Genomic DNA, 15,351 nt, shown 5'->3' with positions numbered 1-15,351 from the left:
ACAACCAAGCACACTCACATTCACACCTACGGACAATTTAGAATCACCAATTAACCTCAACATGTTTCTGGACTGTGTGGGAGGAAGCCGGAGAACCCGGAGAGAACCCACGCTGCACGGGGAGAACATGCAAACTTGCAGCCCATATATATATATATATTAAATAATAAAAAAATCTGCTGTTGCAAAATAAAGTGTGCTACATGTGGACAGTTGTTGATAAGATTAATCCCCTTTTAATTAAATCAAAAAGCTTCATCGTCAGACTCCTGTCTATCAGCATCAGTGTGCTGTCGTTAGCACAAGTCTGTGTATAAACGAAGCTGCTGTTGCGTTTGGTGAAAGCCGACGTCATGGCTCTCGACTGTGTCTAAATTCCCCAGAGATAGAAAACAAACACACACAACATTAATTTACTTTCCAGGCATATTTAATTGGCACAGTAAACACAATACAAAGTATTCAGTGCTCCAAAACACAAGCATGGGCTACCAAATGGAACACAACGAAAAAGTGCAAAACACACCATTTGGTAGACCTTACAAAGGAAAAGAAGTCTTACTTTGCAAAGCAGATAAAGTAATGGTAAGACTCTCAATAGTTAAAATAGATGTTTTCCTTTTTAAACTTTATTTATATATTCATATATATTCTCTCTAATTCCGACACGCCGTTTCATTTCCACTGTACAGGCAGGTTACTCTGGGGCATCGACTAGAAGGTTTGTGGTTTTCTCATTTCAGAGCACTGGCAGGCAGATGGCTACTGGAAAGCTACTGCTGCTGTTGATTTTTGCCTCATCGGATTTATCTCGTCATTCATCACTCAGAAACAATTTAACAAACAAAAGCGGCTTGTCTGACATCTTGACAATGTGAAGCGATGACGGGGGGGAAGCGTTACTTTCAAACTTCAGCAGGGATTCGATCATTCCTTCCATCAAGAGTCTAAATGATCATGACGTCCATCGTCCCTCCGTGTGGGAAGTGTTCGTAAAATTCTGCGTTAGATGAATATTCAACAATGGCTTCATCCAAAACACACAACAGTGTAAATGTTACTCATATTTGCAGTTACGGGATTTTAGTCCCATTCAGGTAGAAGAAGCAACAACTTTCCAGCTTAAAAAAAAAAAAGAAAAAGAAGAAGAATCTCCACTCAACATCATCAAATATAAAACAAAAATGTTAAAATCATTATGTGCCATTGAGCAGGGGGAATCAGTGGACATCATTTCTCTAGTTTGACAATTTCTTGATTATAAAAACAAAAAATTTGCCCCCCTCCCTCCAAAATAATCACATCTTAATCCTCCCACGTTACCACAGCTAACTTCAGCATCATTCTCTCTCTCAGTGAGAACAGAAACCCGGTTAAGGCCCAGAACAGGTGATGATCTGCACGTTGTCACATTTCAAATCACAGGAAAGATGTGGATCACAGTATATTTTCATATACAGTAGACAGTAGGTGGACCATCTTAAAAAAATAAGATGTAAATGATATCCTCATATTTTTGGGTTGCTTGGACCAAGTGGAGACATTTCCACGAGGATTAACTGTAAACTAACAACAACTTGCGTTAGACACTCTGATCAAACATACCAAACTAACAGTTTTTTTTTTTACATACATACTGTACTTACAGTAAAACAAATGCACAAGACATCCACGACCTATCTAATGCATAAGATCGTCCAGAAAAACAACATCTCGGGTCCCTATTATCCGTCACTGTTTTGTGATTATGTTGGGAACACTGGGAGGAGGAGATCACACTTGCTGTTAAAAACAGGGAAACATGCTTTCTGAACCAACAACAGAAAAAAGAGAAATATTAAAAAAGAAAAAAAAGAAAAAAAAAAGAAACACAGGCACCGAACCCAAACAGTAGCATTCAGGTTAATTTGAACAGTATGACCAGGCAATGAGGGTTAACTGAACAGGAAGGCTGGAGGCAGGGAGCGTAAGCTGACTTAACACCCCACCGCCTCCTCTGAGCCGCCAGCAGAGGGGCGAGGAGGAAGACAGGGCAAGCATGCAGCACACCACAACGCTGAGAGACCCCCGCCCCGAGCTGTTGCAAAAAAAATAACCAAAAAAAAAAAAGGGGGGGGGAAGGGGCTCAAAGCAGCCAAGGGATAGCCTGTGCCGCCTGAGGAGGGGGGAGGGCCGTGGAGGTGAGGAGGGGGTGTGGTCAGAGAGAGGAGCAGACACCAGTGACAAGACATGAGTGATGGTGGATGATTAATCCCCCCCCCTTCAATCATCCATCGCTTTTTCCCCTCCAGCCGGCCCTGGATGTGAATGTGGGAGTGATCATGGTGGAGAGAAGTGGACTTCATTATAACACAGAAGGCTCATTCAGATCAAACAAACCAGAAAAGCAGTGAACACGGAGACAGATGATTAGCACCTTCACTTCTTCTGTTTCCGGTTGGCTGAAACCTGCAAATGCGGAGCTGATTTTAGTGAGAGGGGTGAAGCTGAGGCTCTGGCAGCCTCGTAGGTGGATGGTTCTCTCTCTCTCTCGAGTCAATGAGTGGATTTATGACCCTCACAGACACACGGCTTCATCCAGCTGGTGTTTTGTCCGAAGGCTCCTGCTGGTCTCCATCCTGTCTCTGACCACACCCTCTGCCGTGTGTGTGTGTGTGTGTGTGTGTGTGTGTGTCACGGGGCAAAGGTAGGGTAAAGAGAGCCAAGGAAGGGGCGGGGCGCTGAGGAAGCCAACAGCCTCGTTCATGGCCGCGTGGTGCAAGCGCAGTTAGTCACATTAAGAAGCGAAGCTCTGCTGAAAAACAACATGAAGCAAATCGTGTACTGCGACTGCTTGAATGGGTGTTAAGAATGGAAAAAGTTATGAGCGCTAGAATTTAGATGATGTCTCTTATTGTCGCAGAGGAAGCGCAACGCTGCCGATAAGTTATGTTTGTTTCGTTTTTTTTTCGTTTGGAAAATTCAGCTGCGTTCTAATCGGCCGTCTCTCTCTCTCTCTCTCTCTCTGTCTCACTTTTAGATTCAGGTCATCTTTCACTTTTCTCTCTCTGACTCTGTGAGCGTGTGAGGAACATGGTGGTTTCTCCGAGGCTGCTTGCCCTGCCATTCCTCAGCCAGCCTCACACTTTTAGGAATCTGCAATTCAAAAAGGAAATACAAACAAACAAAACAAAAAAAAAATGACAAAAAGGAAAGTTAGCTTTATGGAAAACGAGGACAAGACAGCAACCCAAATATTCAGATATGGAGAGGAGGTCATTGCCTATGTGAAAGTACTTTAAACTGACAACACTGTGGAGTCGGGATGAATGTCATCTGCACATCAAGTACGACTGGAAAATGTTTAACAAAGACTCGCTTTAGTTATCATCCAAATGCATGTTAGAATGCAGCCTGTTTACTTTGTCACAACATGCTGAAATCCTGTCATGACAAACCTCCCACTGACGCTGCTGCATGCACCACATGTGAAATGCTTTTTCCAGTAAAAAAATTACAGGAGGTGTAAAATGACACCCCGCAGAGAAGAACCCCATGCTGCGCTACTAACACGCCATCAAAGCTGATTACAAATTGTCAAAGGAAGTCGAAGTCTGTGACGATTCATGAAAGACGTGATTTGTGAGTCGAGGCCAATCTTGAAAAGCATATTGTAACAGTGAAATGAAATGACACAGAGAACAGACACACCATGCGTTTACAGTGAACGGAGCATTCACTCAGAGACTCATGCAAGAAACCACAAAGCTTAAAGTCATGACCAGCTCCATATCTCAGCCCAGTCTCACCATATATAGCTTAGTACGGCTAATTCTCAGTCCTTTATTCCTTTACCACTGGCCTGGAAAAAAGGACCAGAACAGCCCAACACCATCGTTATCAAAAGTGAATTAAAAAGGAAAAAACATCATTTCAAAAAGGGGGCTAATACTGCCACTAATTTGATCAATAATTTTTATAAAACTCACCCCTACAGGGGAGAATAATTACTTGCTGTAACAGCACTATCATCAATGTACAGCATGCAACACTTGAGGGGCGGGGCCACCATCTTTCTTTTATTTCAGTTTAGCCTACAAAAATATCTCTTCATATGTATTCATATTTTACACCAGGTTTAAATTACATGATTGCACATCGAGCATGCTTTCCTTTTAGGTACAACAAGTGACCAAAACACAAGAAGTTGTGCAATGATTTAACTTTCACTTGATGCTCTTTGTCACTTCGAATGTGGTACAATCGATTTATCACCGATTTAGATATCTGACCAAAGATGATTGATTAAAATCTATTCGAGTGAAATGTATCAATCTGGCATTTTAAATCCTAACAACAAATAATTTAAAAGAAAATCAGGTTGTCAGCAGCTGATTTGTCCCACGATGCTGAGCTGTGACTGGGGTGTCAGATCTTATTTTGTACGACCACTAGGTGGCACTGCAGGGAACGCAATTCGAGGAACTGAAAGCTTCTTTAACACACTCCAGATACAGGCTCAGCTCACATTCAGTGTACTTCCTTGTCAACAAATGTTTTGTTCAAAGCTCGAGAGCAGTCTAGATCCGCCAACAACTGTCCCAACTGTCATGAGGCACAATGGACAAATGTGATTGGTCCTTCCTTCAGGAGAGACAGGAAATGTGTGTGTGTCTGAGCTACCAGCGACAATCAATAATCTCTGTAACTTGCCCCACTCGTTTAGCACATGAATGGAAACTTACGGTAACAAAAACTGTCATATCACAAACTTGCTGAGTTAAATGTATGTCATAGCACCTTTGGCATTTGTTTCCAAAAAGACCTCAACGTAGGATGTGGGGACGTATCCCTCCTCATCCTCGTTCCTCCGCACTCGTGTCCAGCCGTCTCCTTTGTCCTCCTCTATGACGTACAGCAGCTCGCCCTCGGCCACAGAGATAGTGCCCTCGTTGTGACCTGCAGAGGTACAGCAACGAAAGTGAACGATAACGTAAGAGCACAAAGTAACAGTGAATCAGGGGAACTTAGAGGAAGTGCTTTGAACTATCTTCCTGTTTATCAGTAATTTAACCTGTACATCAGATTTCCAAGAAAGAGGAAGCAAAGTCAGATGGTATTTAATAGGAAAATACAACCAGAGAGGGTAGTTTATTAAGTCTGAGACATTATGCATAATACACTCTGCTCTGGCTGCCTAACCTGTGGTTACTAGACCAGTGGTTCCAGCAGAGGGTCTGGGACCCCTCAGAGTGGGGTCACTAGATAATTAAAGCAAAAAAGACAAAAATTTACTACAGAAATGTTGTTTTTTTTTTCATGCTTTTCTCCAATTTTTGCTTTTTTTTTGTAAAAAACTGCAGATGTTTAACTCTTCAGCCTATGAAATACTAAAATAGGCTTGGCCTTTACTTCATCTATTAAGTTAAGATATTATTATTATTATATAAATTATAGTATTTTCACATTTTCAGGCAGACAAACTACATTGTGATATTGTTGTGTGGACAGAATAGCAGATTAGTTGTTAGGTTTGTAGTACGTTATGCTGTAGTTCTCTTGGGATGTCTGTCTCTTACCTCCTCTCTGCTTTTACACCTTTTTATAATGCTCAAAACCTTTACACGATCTAGGTCAAGAAACAAGGTCACATAGAGCTGTGGGCTCTGTGGTAATGGTATAATATACTGCCCTTCAGTTCATTTATATAGAGCTAGTTCTTTATTGTTGGGACTGTGTTCATTTTTGGAACTTTACTGTGAATTTCTGCTGATTGCTTCAGTTGCCATCGATCTACATCAGCTTTGGTAGTTAGTGTACTCCTGACTGACTGCAAAACTACTGCAGTATTACTGCATTACGGTGTCATTGCCTTTCTAACTATCATCATGAACAGTCAGTAGTTGTCCACTGTCTAGTAACCAGTCCAGCTTTTACGTACATCATCCTGATGCTCCTGGACACAGTTCAGGTCTTTCAGCTTTATACATCCTCACCCCAGTGACCCAGCGGGCTTAATCAAGCATCAGGCAGCGCTATGCCACCAACAGCTCTCCTGTTCCAGTCACCTTGAAGAAACTACACTTCACCTACTGCCCCTGTTATGTCCAGCAGGGACTGGCCTGCAAACCATTTACATCCCACTCCAATAGATTTGTTCTCACCCTACCGTTAAGTAAACACAACATTATCTACATATGGCCAAAATATAAAGCACACAGTAATACAACAACAATGACAGATATTTTCACTACTTTCTTAGAGAAGTTTTAGAGAACCGAACTGTCTCTTTTGGAGTTTATAACTTACAAATCAATAGATCTCAGCATTCATCACCCCTCAGATCGATCAGGGCTCTTTACCACATCTGCTTCACCAAATTTAATTTTGAAAGTAGTGTTGCAAAGAAGTGACTGTATTTCTATTCTCACTCCTCCTCCTCCACACATGTCCACAGAGAGGTCACACCCCTACTCCTCCTCATTTAGAGGAATCTAATTCCTCCACCCTGCATCTGTAAGAGTCAGGTTCAACCTATTTTCAGAAACAACAGGACTTTGTCGACCAACAGAGTGCAGCCAGCTAGCTTCGTACTTGGACTGTTTAATGTCAAACGTGTGATTGTGGATACCTTCAAAGGGGTACAAGGCTTTGCAGGTGCCGATGGTGGGCAGGGTCTCCTCGTCGTCGAACTCATCGTCAAACTCCGGCGTGCTGGAGGTGGGGTTGGGGGCGGGGCCGGGGGCGGGGGCGGGGTTGGCTTTGACCTGAGTCTCTGAATTCTGCTCCTCAGTGTAGCTGCCATCCGGGCTGCTCAGGGGCCAACACACACACAGTAAATATACTGTGAAAACACGCATAGTTTTCTTCCGAATAATTACGGCAGGTAACAACTCAGTGGTGTGGAGCTGATGTTTGTCGGAGTATACCATACCTCTCTCTGTCCTGCGCACAGTTGTTGCTCACTGTTGTGTTATTCTGGGTCTCATAGAGTCCACTTCTCCGGTGTGAATCACTCTTCGATGGCATCCTCTCCTCCACTTCTGCTAACCAGCCCTGAAACACACACGACCGTCGTGAATGTGTCGGCTTTGGTTTGTCTTTTTTCTGACATTAAAAGTTATTTCAAGCAATTCTTTTTTATCCGTGAATCAGTAGACATCTACGTTTGGCAAGAACCTTCATGGGAGGAACACGTCTGCATTACACTCCATGTCTTTGCCATTTATTTACAGGGTTAAACCAGGCCATTGTTCTGGGACTCCTCTCTCCCAGCACAGCAGCTAGCCAGCCTCCCCTCCACCTCCTCCAGCTGCATCACATCTTCTCCTAATATGGACGAGCGACAGGCTTCTTTGGAACCACCCCAGCTGGAGATGTGTGTTTGAGCTCCTCATTATTTACTGTTTCAGATAAACCAAACAAGATAGCTTTGCCAACACTAACACTCACAAAGAGATGAGAGCTGACACTGGCACCAAACTAACCTCGAATTTCTGCACTTCAAACTGGAGCTTCTCGATGTTCTGGCCTATTTCTGATAGCCGGGGGTCCACGCTGGCTGGGTCTCCCATCTGAGGGTTCTTCACATACACGTCTTTCATCTTAGTGAGAGCGTCCCTGGGAGAGCAAATTACTAAAGTCAGTGCACGCTTTGAGTCTTTGTTGCATATGAAGGAGGTTGACACAAGTGCTGTTTGTTATAAATAAAAGGGAAAAGCCCCTTATATTGCTACATTTAACATTTTATGAGGATACCTCTGGTCCGTCTCTTTTTGAATGTCCTTATTCAGTTCATCAAGTTTGCCCTGGAGCTTCTTCCTCCTCTGCTCTGGTGGTAGGTGACTGAAGTCCTCTGGTCCAGAACCCTTTGAACAGCAGAAAAAGAGACAAGGGGGAAAAACAGAGAAACAGGAAAGAAAACAACTGTAAGAAAACAACAAACTTTTATAATGCATTAAATGTTGTCTTGTTGTTTTACCAGGGGTCATTTCTATTAAGGTGCAGTATCTCCATTTGCTGTAAACCCTGTCAACCAAGACTCAGGGATAAACGGCTCAAAAACGCAGAGCTCTTGTAAAGTTAGAACCACATCATTCATCTGAAGGAGATACTGCAGCTGCTCTCTAACGCACTCACTCAGAGTTGGGATGTTTGTGAATAGACGCGAGGCCTTTCACCTATTCAGCCGCCGCACCTAATCAAGCGCTGTCTGTGAATGCATCGGAAATGTAATAAAGTATTAGCTACATCCTATTACTGCTCATATAGAGTTTCATTGCGAGCTGCCTAATGGGTCTGAAGCTGTCTGACGGGACTGTGTGTTCTTAAAATGGAGGTTACGTGAGTGGAAGAGGTTGGGGAGCCAGGGGTCGTATTTCCTGATGAGACAGTTTCCAGTCTGAACTGAACCGAGTCATCCTGCTCGGCAGTCTCTCAAACTTTCTGTAAACAGCAGTATTCTGAGGCTTGCTATACCAAAGTATATAATATATTTATGTTGGTTTTGAAACTAATTTTAAAACTTATATTATTATACTAAGAGAGAGTTAGGGGCTCATTTTCATTTATGTGTAGTTTTGATCCTTTTTTTAAAATGTGTTTTTATTTCATAGTTTCACGTTTACATTTTCTTTTACAATGACACATTTAGTTGATTTGTTTCATAATGTCACAGTTGTCACCAGTTACCACGAACACACTCAGCTGCTGCGACCAAAGCTAGTAGGTTATCTCCTCCTAAATAAGATGGCATTTTATTAATCCTGAAGGAATTTCTTATGCTGGATATTGCTTAGAAAAAAAGTACAAAGATATTAGAATAAACCAAGAGTAGTACATAAAAAGTGTATAAGGAATATAAGCTAACAGCAGCACCTAATAGAATAGCAATAAGTATGATCTATTTAGTAAAAATAATTAAGTTAAAATGAAACTAGAATAGAAAAGTGAGAAGCAATACTGGAGATGATACTGATTTAACAAAAAATAATACTGTGCGTAATATAGTTATTTATTATTGCTTTGACAGACTTTAACAAAATAGAAACAGAATCCAGAATGTCAAAGAGGGAAACTAGCTGCAGTAGACACAGTAACCAGCCTCACCTTTTACTCAGGTTAATGTGGCTGCAGTCTACTCAGCTAGCAAAATGATTATGTCTGTTTGTGAACTGGGATTATTACTCTATATTAAGTGAAGAACTAGAGTTGAAAGCAGTCACTAGATATTTCTATCACTGCCCTCTCCACAATGTTAACTTTATGTATGCTCCTCAGACATAAACACACAAACATCTGTGGCTGCTGAAGCAAGATAACTAGGGAGGCTGGAGGCATGTGATGAACTTGTCCTTTATTGATTTCCATAGCGAGATTTGTACTCTGCATTTAACCCGGGCTAAGATGAAGGAGCAGTGGGCAGTAACCATGCCGACCAACTCCAGCCCCAAGCCTTGGTCAAAGGCACTTTGGAGACTGAATCTCAAACTAAAAGCCATAAGCTGTTCTCTCCTCTCTCTCTGTCTGTGCATTTCCATTAGTCGTCGCTAACTTTGTGTCTTGTCTCTGCTTAAGTTTGTGTTTTTTCGTCTGGCTTCTGATCTATGCTTTCTGGCCTCAGCAGCCTCCTCAGTGTTCTTAGTCCTCAACGCCTTGATTGTCTGTTTGTATCTTCCATCATTTTTTCTCTCCTCTTTACCCTCCACCCAACCGGTTGAGGTAGATAGCCATCCTCACTAAAAAAAAAATGGATGTTGTTTCTCTCTGTGATAGATTATTGTAAAGTTTTGTTGTTACTATATGAAGTGTCCTGAGATGACTCATGTTTTGAATTGGCACCATGTAAGTAAAGTTAAACAAACTGCACTGCATAAGGGGAGGGAACTGGTGACAACGCTGTGATTTTGAAAGTGACTTTGTCAGAGAACACACTAAATGTCTACAATCATCTTGTAGTAGCTCTGTTAAGGTATACAGAGGCACAGCTGAGCTAAATTTTGAGCTAAATGCTAATGCCAAGTCATTAGGTTTACACACATTTGGTTACAAACCAAAGCCAAAGGGAAACTGGGCAAGTTACATTTTGAATGGATCACTGAGTCACGAGGAAATACTGTCTGAGTGTCATGAATATAAATGTGACTGAATATGTCAAGTTACTATTAAAATAAGAGAGATGAAATATTCATACGTTGCTTTTTTACTATTATATAATAATGTTTTACTATAAGGCATAATGAGGTGTTTATCTCAGATTTTTTAAAATCTTATTATTTAATATTAAAACTTTTGGGGCTCCGTACAGTCTGTCAGTGATTCTGGTTGTTCTGGTTGCTGTCGCGTAACTGTCGTATAACTTGAGAAGAAAAGCGTGGACTGAAGAGGTCAAAGCCTGTGATTGGATCTCATTGAGATGGGTCACAGCGGCTACACAGGACACAAGTGCTGGAGCTACAGACTCGAGGTCAGGTGGATTCACTGCAAACACAGCAGCTAGGTTACCATGGCAACCTTACCCCTTCTCCCTGTATCAGCATGCAACACTTACCAGGCATGCAACACAACAAAGATGTGTGAATCACCATGCAGAGACATGCTGCTCTACCAGAGACAACTTACACAGTTCATTCATTAGTGTTCACATTCTCTAAGTAACCCTCTATGTGACACATGAAAATACTGTTATCTGAAGTGTAAATTAACTCTACGTGGTTACATTTCATCAATGAACAGGCTGAATATATTGCTGTTTATAGTATGACAAGCTTGGATTGAGCAGATACAAATGCACAAGTTGCTCCCTTTGTGCAATCAGGCATACATTTACAGAGAATAAAATCCTAAACTTATTAAGTGGAAAATATTCCAAATCAATTTTCATTACAAACTATGCTTAAAGGAACAGTTTACTATTTTGTGAAATACATTTGCTGGCTTTCTTGTTAAAAGACATTTCAGCCAGTAGTAGTTAGCTTAGTTTAGCATAAACTCTGGAAGCATGGGAAAACAGTGGGAATCTCTTGGCTAGGAGCTGTGACTCCTCACTGCATTGGACTTGCAAGGCATCTTTGGCTTTTGTATATATTAAAAAAAAAAACAAGATCTAATGTTTATCACAATGAAACTTGTTCATTTGTGAAGTTGCAAAGTGATCACAGGTGGATTTTTTTTACTTTGGACAGAGCCAAGTCAGCTGTTCTCCCTCGTTTCCAGTCGTTTTGCGAAACTTCGGTAACCAGACCAGTGTATCAATGAGAGGCTTTCCACTGCAGAAACTCCAGGTGGCACAAACGTTAACAGGAGCGGTTCTCTAATTGACCCTGTCAGCCTTTCTGTCTCCATTGCAATGTAGGATTTGATCCAACTACAGTTTTAACGCAAATCAAACAACAATCCAATTCTATGAGCACATAGGAAATGGAATTTAGGCTACATGGTGAATTTTACGTTGATGGCGAGCTGAAGCGACTTGATGAAGCTGTTGAGAGGGCAGAAAAACTGTACTTGTTGTCCTCTCCGAGCTCAACCAATCAGCATTTGGTTTTCTCTGAGTTTAACCAACGAGCGTCGAGAACTTTTAGCAGTTTGTCAGGGATGCTCTGGCGGACTGACCATAGAACATGTGGGTTTTTTTTCCCACAAAAGCAGTCCAGAAAGAGGTTCTGGGCAATTCTTGCGGTCAAAATACACATAGAGGTTTGTACCACCCTAAAAAAAACCCCTACAAGTTCCTGCTGTGGAAAACGGCCTACCATTATCACCTTCACACCCAACAAAGTCCCAAACTATGAAAATGTATTTCCCAAAATGTTAAACTATTCCTTTAACCCTCAAAGTGTGTCTCATTCTGGGAAAATAATAAAAACTAGTTGATTTTGATCATACAGTTCTTTTGTGTTAGTGTTACAGAACAGCATAAACCAGACTTCTACAAATACAATGAGATTGGCATGCAGTGTGAGTGTGGTGTACACGAGATAATAACCTCTACATATGACCAGATTAGTATTTGTTACAAGGACATACAGTTTGTCGAGACAATAGGGACTACAAGACAGACTAAGTGACGGACAGATAAAACATAGAGTAAAACTGATCACCTCAATGAGATTCCGGACGTGGGAATTGAGTGTGATCTGCACCACAGAGACCACAGACACAGTTTGGGAGAGACGAAACAACCACAACATAAAAACAAACAACATACAAATGAGACAACGACATGAGTCTCGGTCCATCGTTGTGTCACAGCAAAAATTAAGTAATTAAATTAGAACCAAATCAAAATAAAAAAGCACAAAAAACAAAGAAAAAAAAAACAACATAACGGCGTACAGAACGTTATTAACACTGTGTTACTGGGAGGACGTGACATGCGTGCTGTGGTCATGCCGCGACGGTCGTGCGGTTAAACGGTCATGCTTACCAGCTTGAGAGAAAGCTTCATGGGGAGAAGAGGAGAGAAAAATGGCGAAGAGCAGGAGAGAGAAAGAGACAACAGACAAAAGTCAGCATCAAGAGAATATCACGGCCATTTGCTTCACTTTCCTTCAAACAAACAAAAGTTTACCTGCAGTTTATAAGAATGCCTTACTCTGCCAGACTTCACCATATAAGGAAAAGTGGGTAAAAGCTGAAGGACTGTGATTTATTTATATGTTAGCTTTGTCATTAAAAAAAGAAGCTGTTTCATCAGCTATATTAAGCCCCCACTCTTTTCTAATGTGGTGAAGTTTAACATTTGATGAATTAATGAAAAATGAGGGAAAAAAAAGTTGGCCAAAAAAAAGGCCAACCTACTGCACAAGCATGAGGTAAAGTATGAGGAAAAATTAAGGGAAGACAGATGAAAATAAATGTAGAGAAGAGAAGTAGAGGGAGAGCGACAGTGGGTGGATGTACCCTTTACTTCTTGATCCCTCCTGCTGCCACTACAATGACACGCCAGGGACAACAGAGGGCGCCAAAAGCATGTTATCACATTAGCAGGTCCATATGTTGACATGGAGGCAGATACTGTACACAGACAAGCTGAAGAGACGCTTTAAAACCACTACTGAACACAATTAAACCCATTCGTTATGGAGAAAAACCTACCAATCAGGTGTGTATATATAGGAAACTAAAGGGGATGAGTGAAGGCAGGGAACAGATAATCATGAACTAAAAAAGCAGGCAGATTGAAAGCAAGGTTGTGAAAGTGTTTTACCAGCTTATTAAGGTATTTGCTGAGTAATTTTTGAGAGCTGTGCTTGCATACAAAGAACAGAGTGGAGCACAGGTTAACAACCATTGGCTGGTAGAGCTGGAGCAGATGACTGATAATCTCGTTAAAGGCTCACAGGCTGGTGCACTGAGGAGCTCTACTCTCTTTAGTCCTTTAATCAAGTCATCCACCTGGAATGGCCTGTTATGATCCTCTCTATGATGCCTTGTGATTCCCTCCCTCTCTCTCTCAGCTTCACACATCTAAATTACTCTCACATTTTCTAAGTGGTTTACTGATGTACCTAAATGTACTTTCTGTAGAAGTACAAGTGACAAACAAATGCATCCAGGTTAGAATCAGTGTGGGCCTTGTTTCTGTTTGTAGAGAGCCACATAGGGACTTTTGTTCGGACTTTTAACAAAAAATCAAGAACATAAAAATACAATGTTGGACTTTTCCCAAAGACGTACGTAAAAGACCATTCCTACTACTTACTGTAAGCTTAACAATACGACTTCTTATATTTTAGATGATTATTTATGCTCTTAAATTTAAAAGAGCTCCAGAGGTCTTCTGAATGGGAAGGACTGTCTATGATATGTCATTTTATTCTAATTTTAGCTTGTCTTTTTAACATCTGGCCAAGGACAACAGAAGGCAATTAACCTTTTAGGGTAACTCTGGCATTGATAGTATGGTACACCTATTTTTATTACTCTTTTTTCCTTTCTGAGGTGTGCAAAGAGCAAAAATACAGCTGACACTGATTTTATTTGGATTCATTTTCCATGCAGTGACACTGTCCGCACCAGCAGCATCATTTCTTTCCTGCTGCAGTCTTTTTGTTTCAATTACAGCCAATTTCCTCCCTGTTTACATGATGTAAACAAACTAAATTTGTTAATAATGGCTGTTTATGTGATGAAATTTCTAAAAATTGCAATCACACATGTTGTTTGGAATAACTGTAACCACTAAATGCTTCCATAGAAGGCAACTGGACTTTATTTTGGTCGTTGGAGTCATTTCACACCTCATCCTGGAGGCTTTTTTAGTTCCAACGGACTGGTGGGGAGTTCCAGGTATTTATTCAGGGTCACCGGTGGGTTGTTACTCAACCGGAACTCACATGATTCAATGGCTTGTCAACAACCTGAAGCCCACATGAATCAAGACTCGTAATGACCCGAGACTCACATGAATCAAGGCTTGAATGATGGTGAAACGTCCTGGGGAGGGACGCCAGGACTCCATTGTATGCTGGCGTCGTGGCCACCTCCCCTGTTCAGAAACTGCCATTTCAGTTGAAACTACAATAACACTGAGTAAAATCTAAAAAGGCAGTAAAAAAGAGAGTGCATTTCTGTCTCTGATTGGCTGTTCCTGCTCTCAGCTCACATGTGATTGTTCACGTGATCACTAGAAAGCTTTCAGCAAAGACAGTTTTACTCATTAGAGCACTCTTAAACACAAACTCTTTCGACCACCCAGACAGACATAGATACACAGGTATAATATGGTTCTTACAGACAGATAACACCGCTGAAGTATGGCACACCAGCACAAAGAAAGCCCTGGAGGGGTGAATTCTGGGTAGTGTAGGCTAAACCCAGATCCAAAGTGTGACCAACACCCACGTCTAATTACACATCCACCTGTGAGATTTAATTAGCGAAGAAGGGGGTTGATTCCTGAGTGGGATGAATAGTATCCTCACATCCATAAGCCCACACATCCTCAGGTGCTTGTGACACTTTGTGAATTGACCCCTTGAAGATGTTCGGTGGGGAAGCCCTGAAACAGCTGGAGGACACAGCGAGCCACAATAAACCTCAAGCTGATACATGTGATGTGGGATGAAGTCATCATCTTCTCTGATCATTCGTCCCGATTCTACACGCGTCAGAACCATGTGATCAATACTGAGCCAGCCACAGACACTAGCCTCCTTTGTGAGGATGTTTTGCCTCATTAATTGTGACAAACAATCTCCTCGCACAGACCGAATGCGTCAAACAACAAATAATAATGAGGCTACTGCCTGTGTTGTACATGGCTTTTACCAATCACACACATCCGCGATATTCATTCATAATTTATGCCAAACACACACCTGCTCGCGCTCACAGCAACACACACACACACACACCTTGGCGTGGCAC

The 15,351-nt window shown here is 41.6% G+C and overlaps 1 protein-coding gene across 12 annotated transcripts in view; it reads right to left on the bottom strand.

Annotated features, from left to right (window-relative positions):
• Positions 1-412: 412 nt before the first annotated feature.
• fnbp1b (formin binding protein 1b) overlaps positions 413-15,351 on the bottom strand; it is a 62,401-nt gene continuing 47,462 nt past the window's right edge. For 3 of the 12 annotated variants that reach the window (XM_008286411.1, XM_008286414.1, XM_008286416.1), the window contains 7 exons: positions 12,407-12,421; positions 12,081-12,116; positions 7,738-7,847; positions 7,467-7,599; positions 6,914-7,035; positions 6,611-6,801; positions 413-4,938 (listed from right to left, as the gene is read on the bottom strand). In XM_008286411.1, the coding sequence (XP_008284633.1) occupies positions 4,760-4,938; positions 6,611-6,801; positions 6,914-7,035; positions 7,467-7,599; positions 7,738-7,847; positions 12,081-12,116; positions 12,407-12,421 (786 nt within the window). In that variant the 3' untranslated portion in view covers positions 413-4,759. The remainder of the gene's footprint in view (positions 4,939-6,610; positions 6,802-6,913; positions 7,036-7,466; positions 7,600-7,737; positions 7,848-12,080; positions 12,117-12,406; positions 12,422-15,351) is intronic. The other 9 variants (XM_008286413.1, XM_008286415.1, XM_008286418.1 and 6 more) reach the window with 6 other exon arrangements.

This window comes from Stegastes partitus, unplaced genomic scaffold (genome assembly GCF_000690725.1).
Source record: "Stegastes partitus isolate 25-593 unplaced genomic scaffold, Stegastes_partitus-1.0.2 Scaffold454, whole genome shotgun sequence".
Lineage (NCBI taxonomy): Eukaryota > Metazoa > Chordata > Actinopteri > Pomacentridae > Stegastes > Stegastes partitus.
The sequence above is the reverse complement of the archived record's forward strand: the minus strand, read 5'-3'. Positions and strand labels throughout refer to the sequence as shown.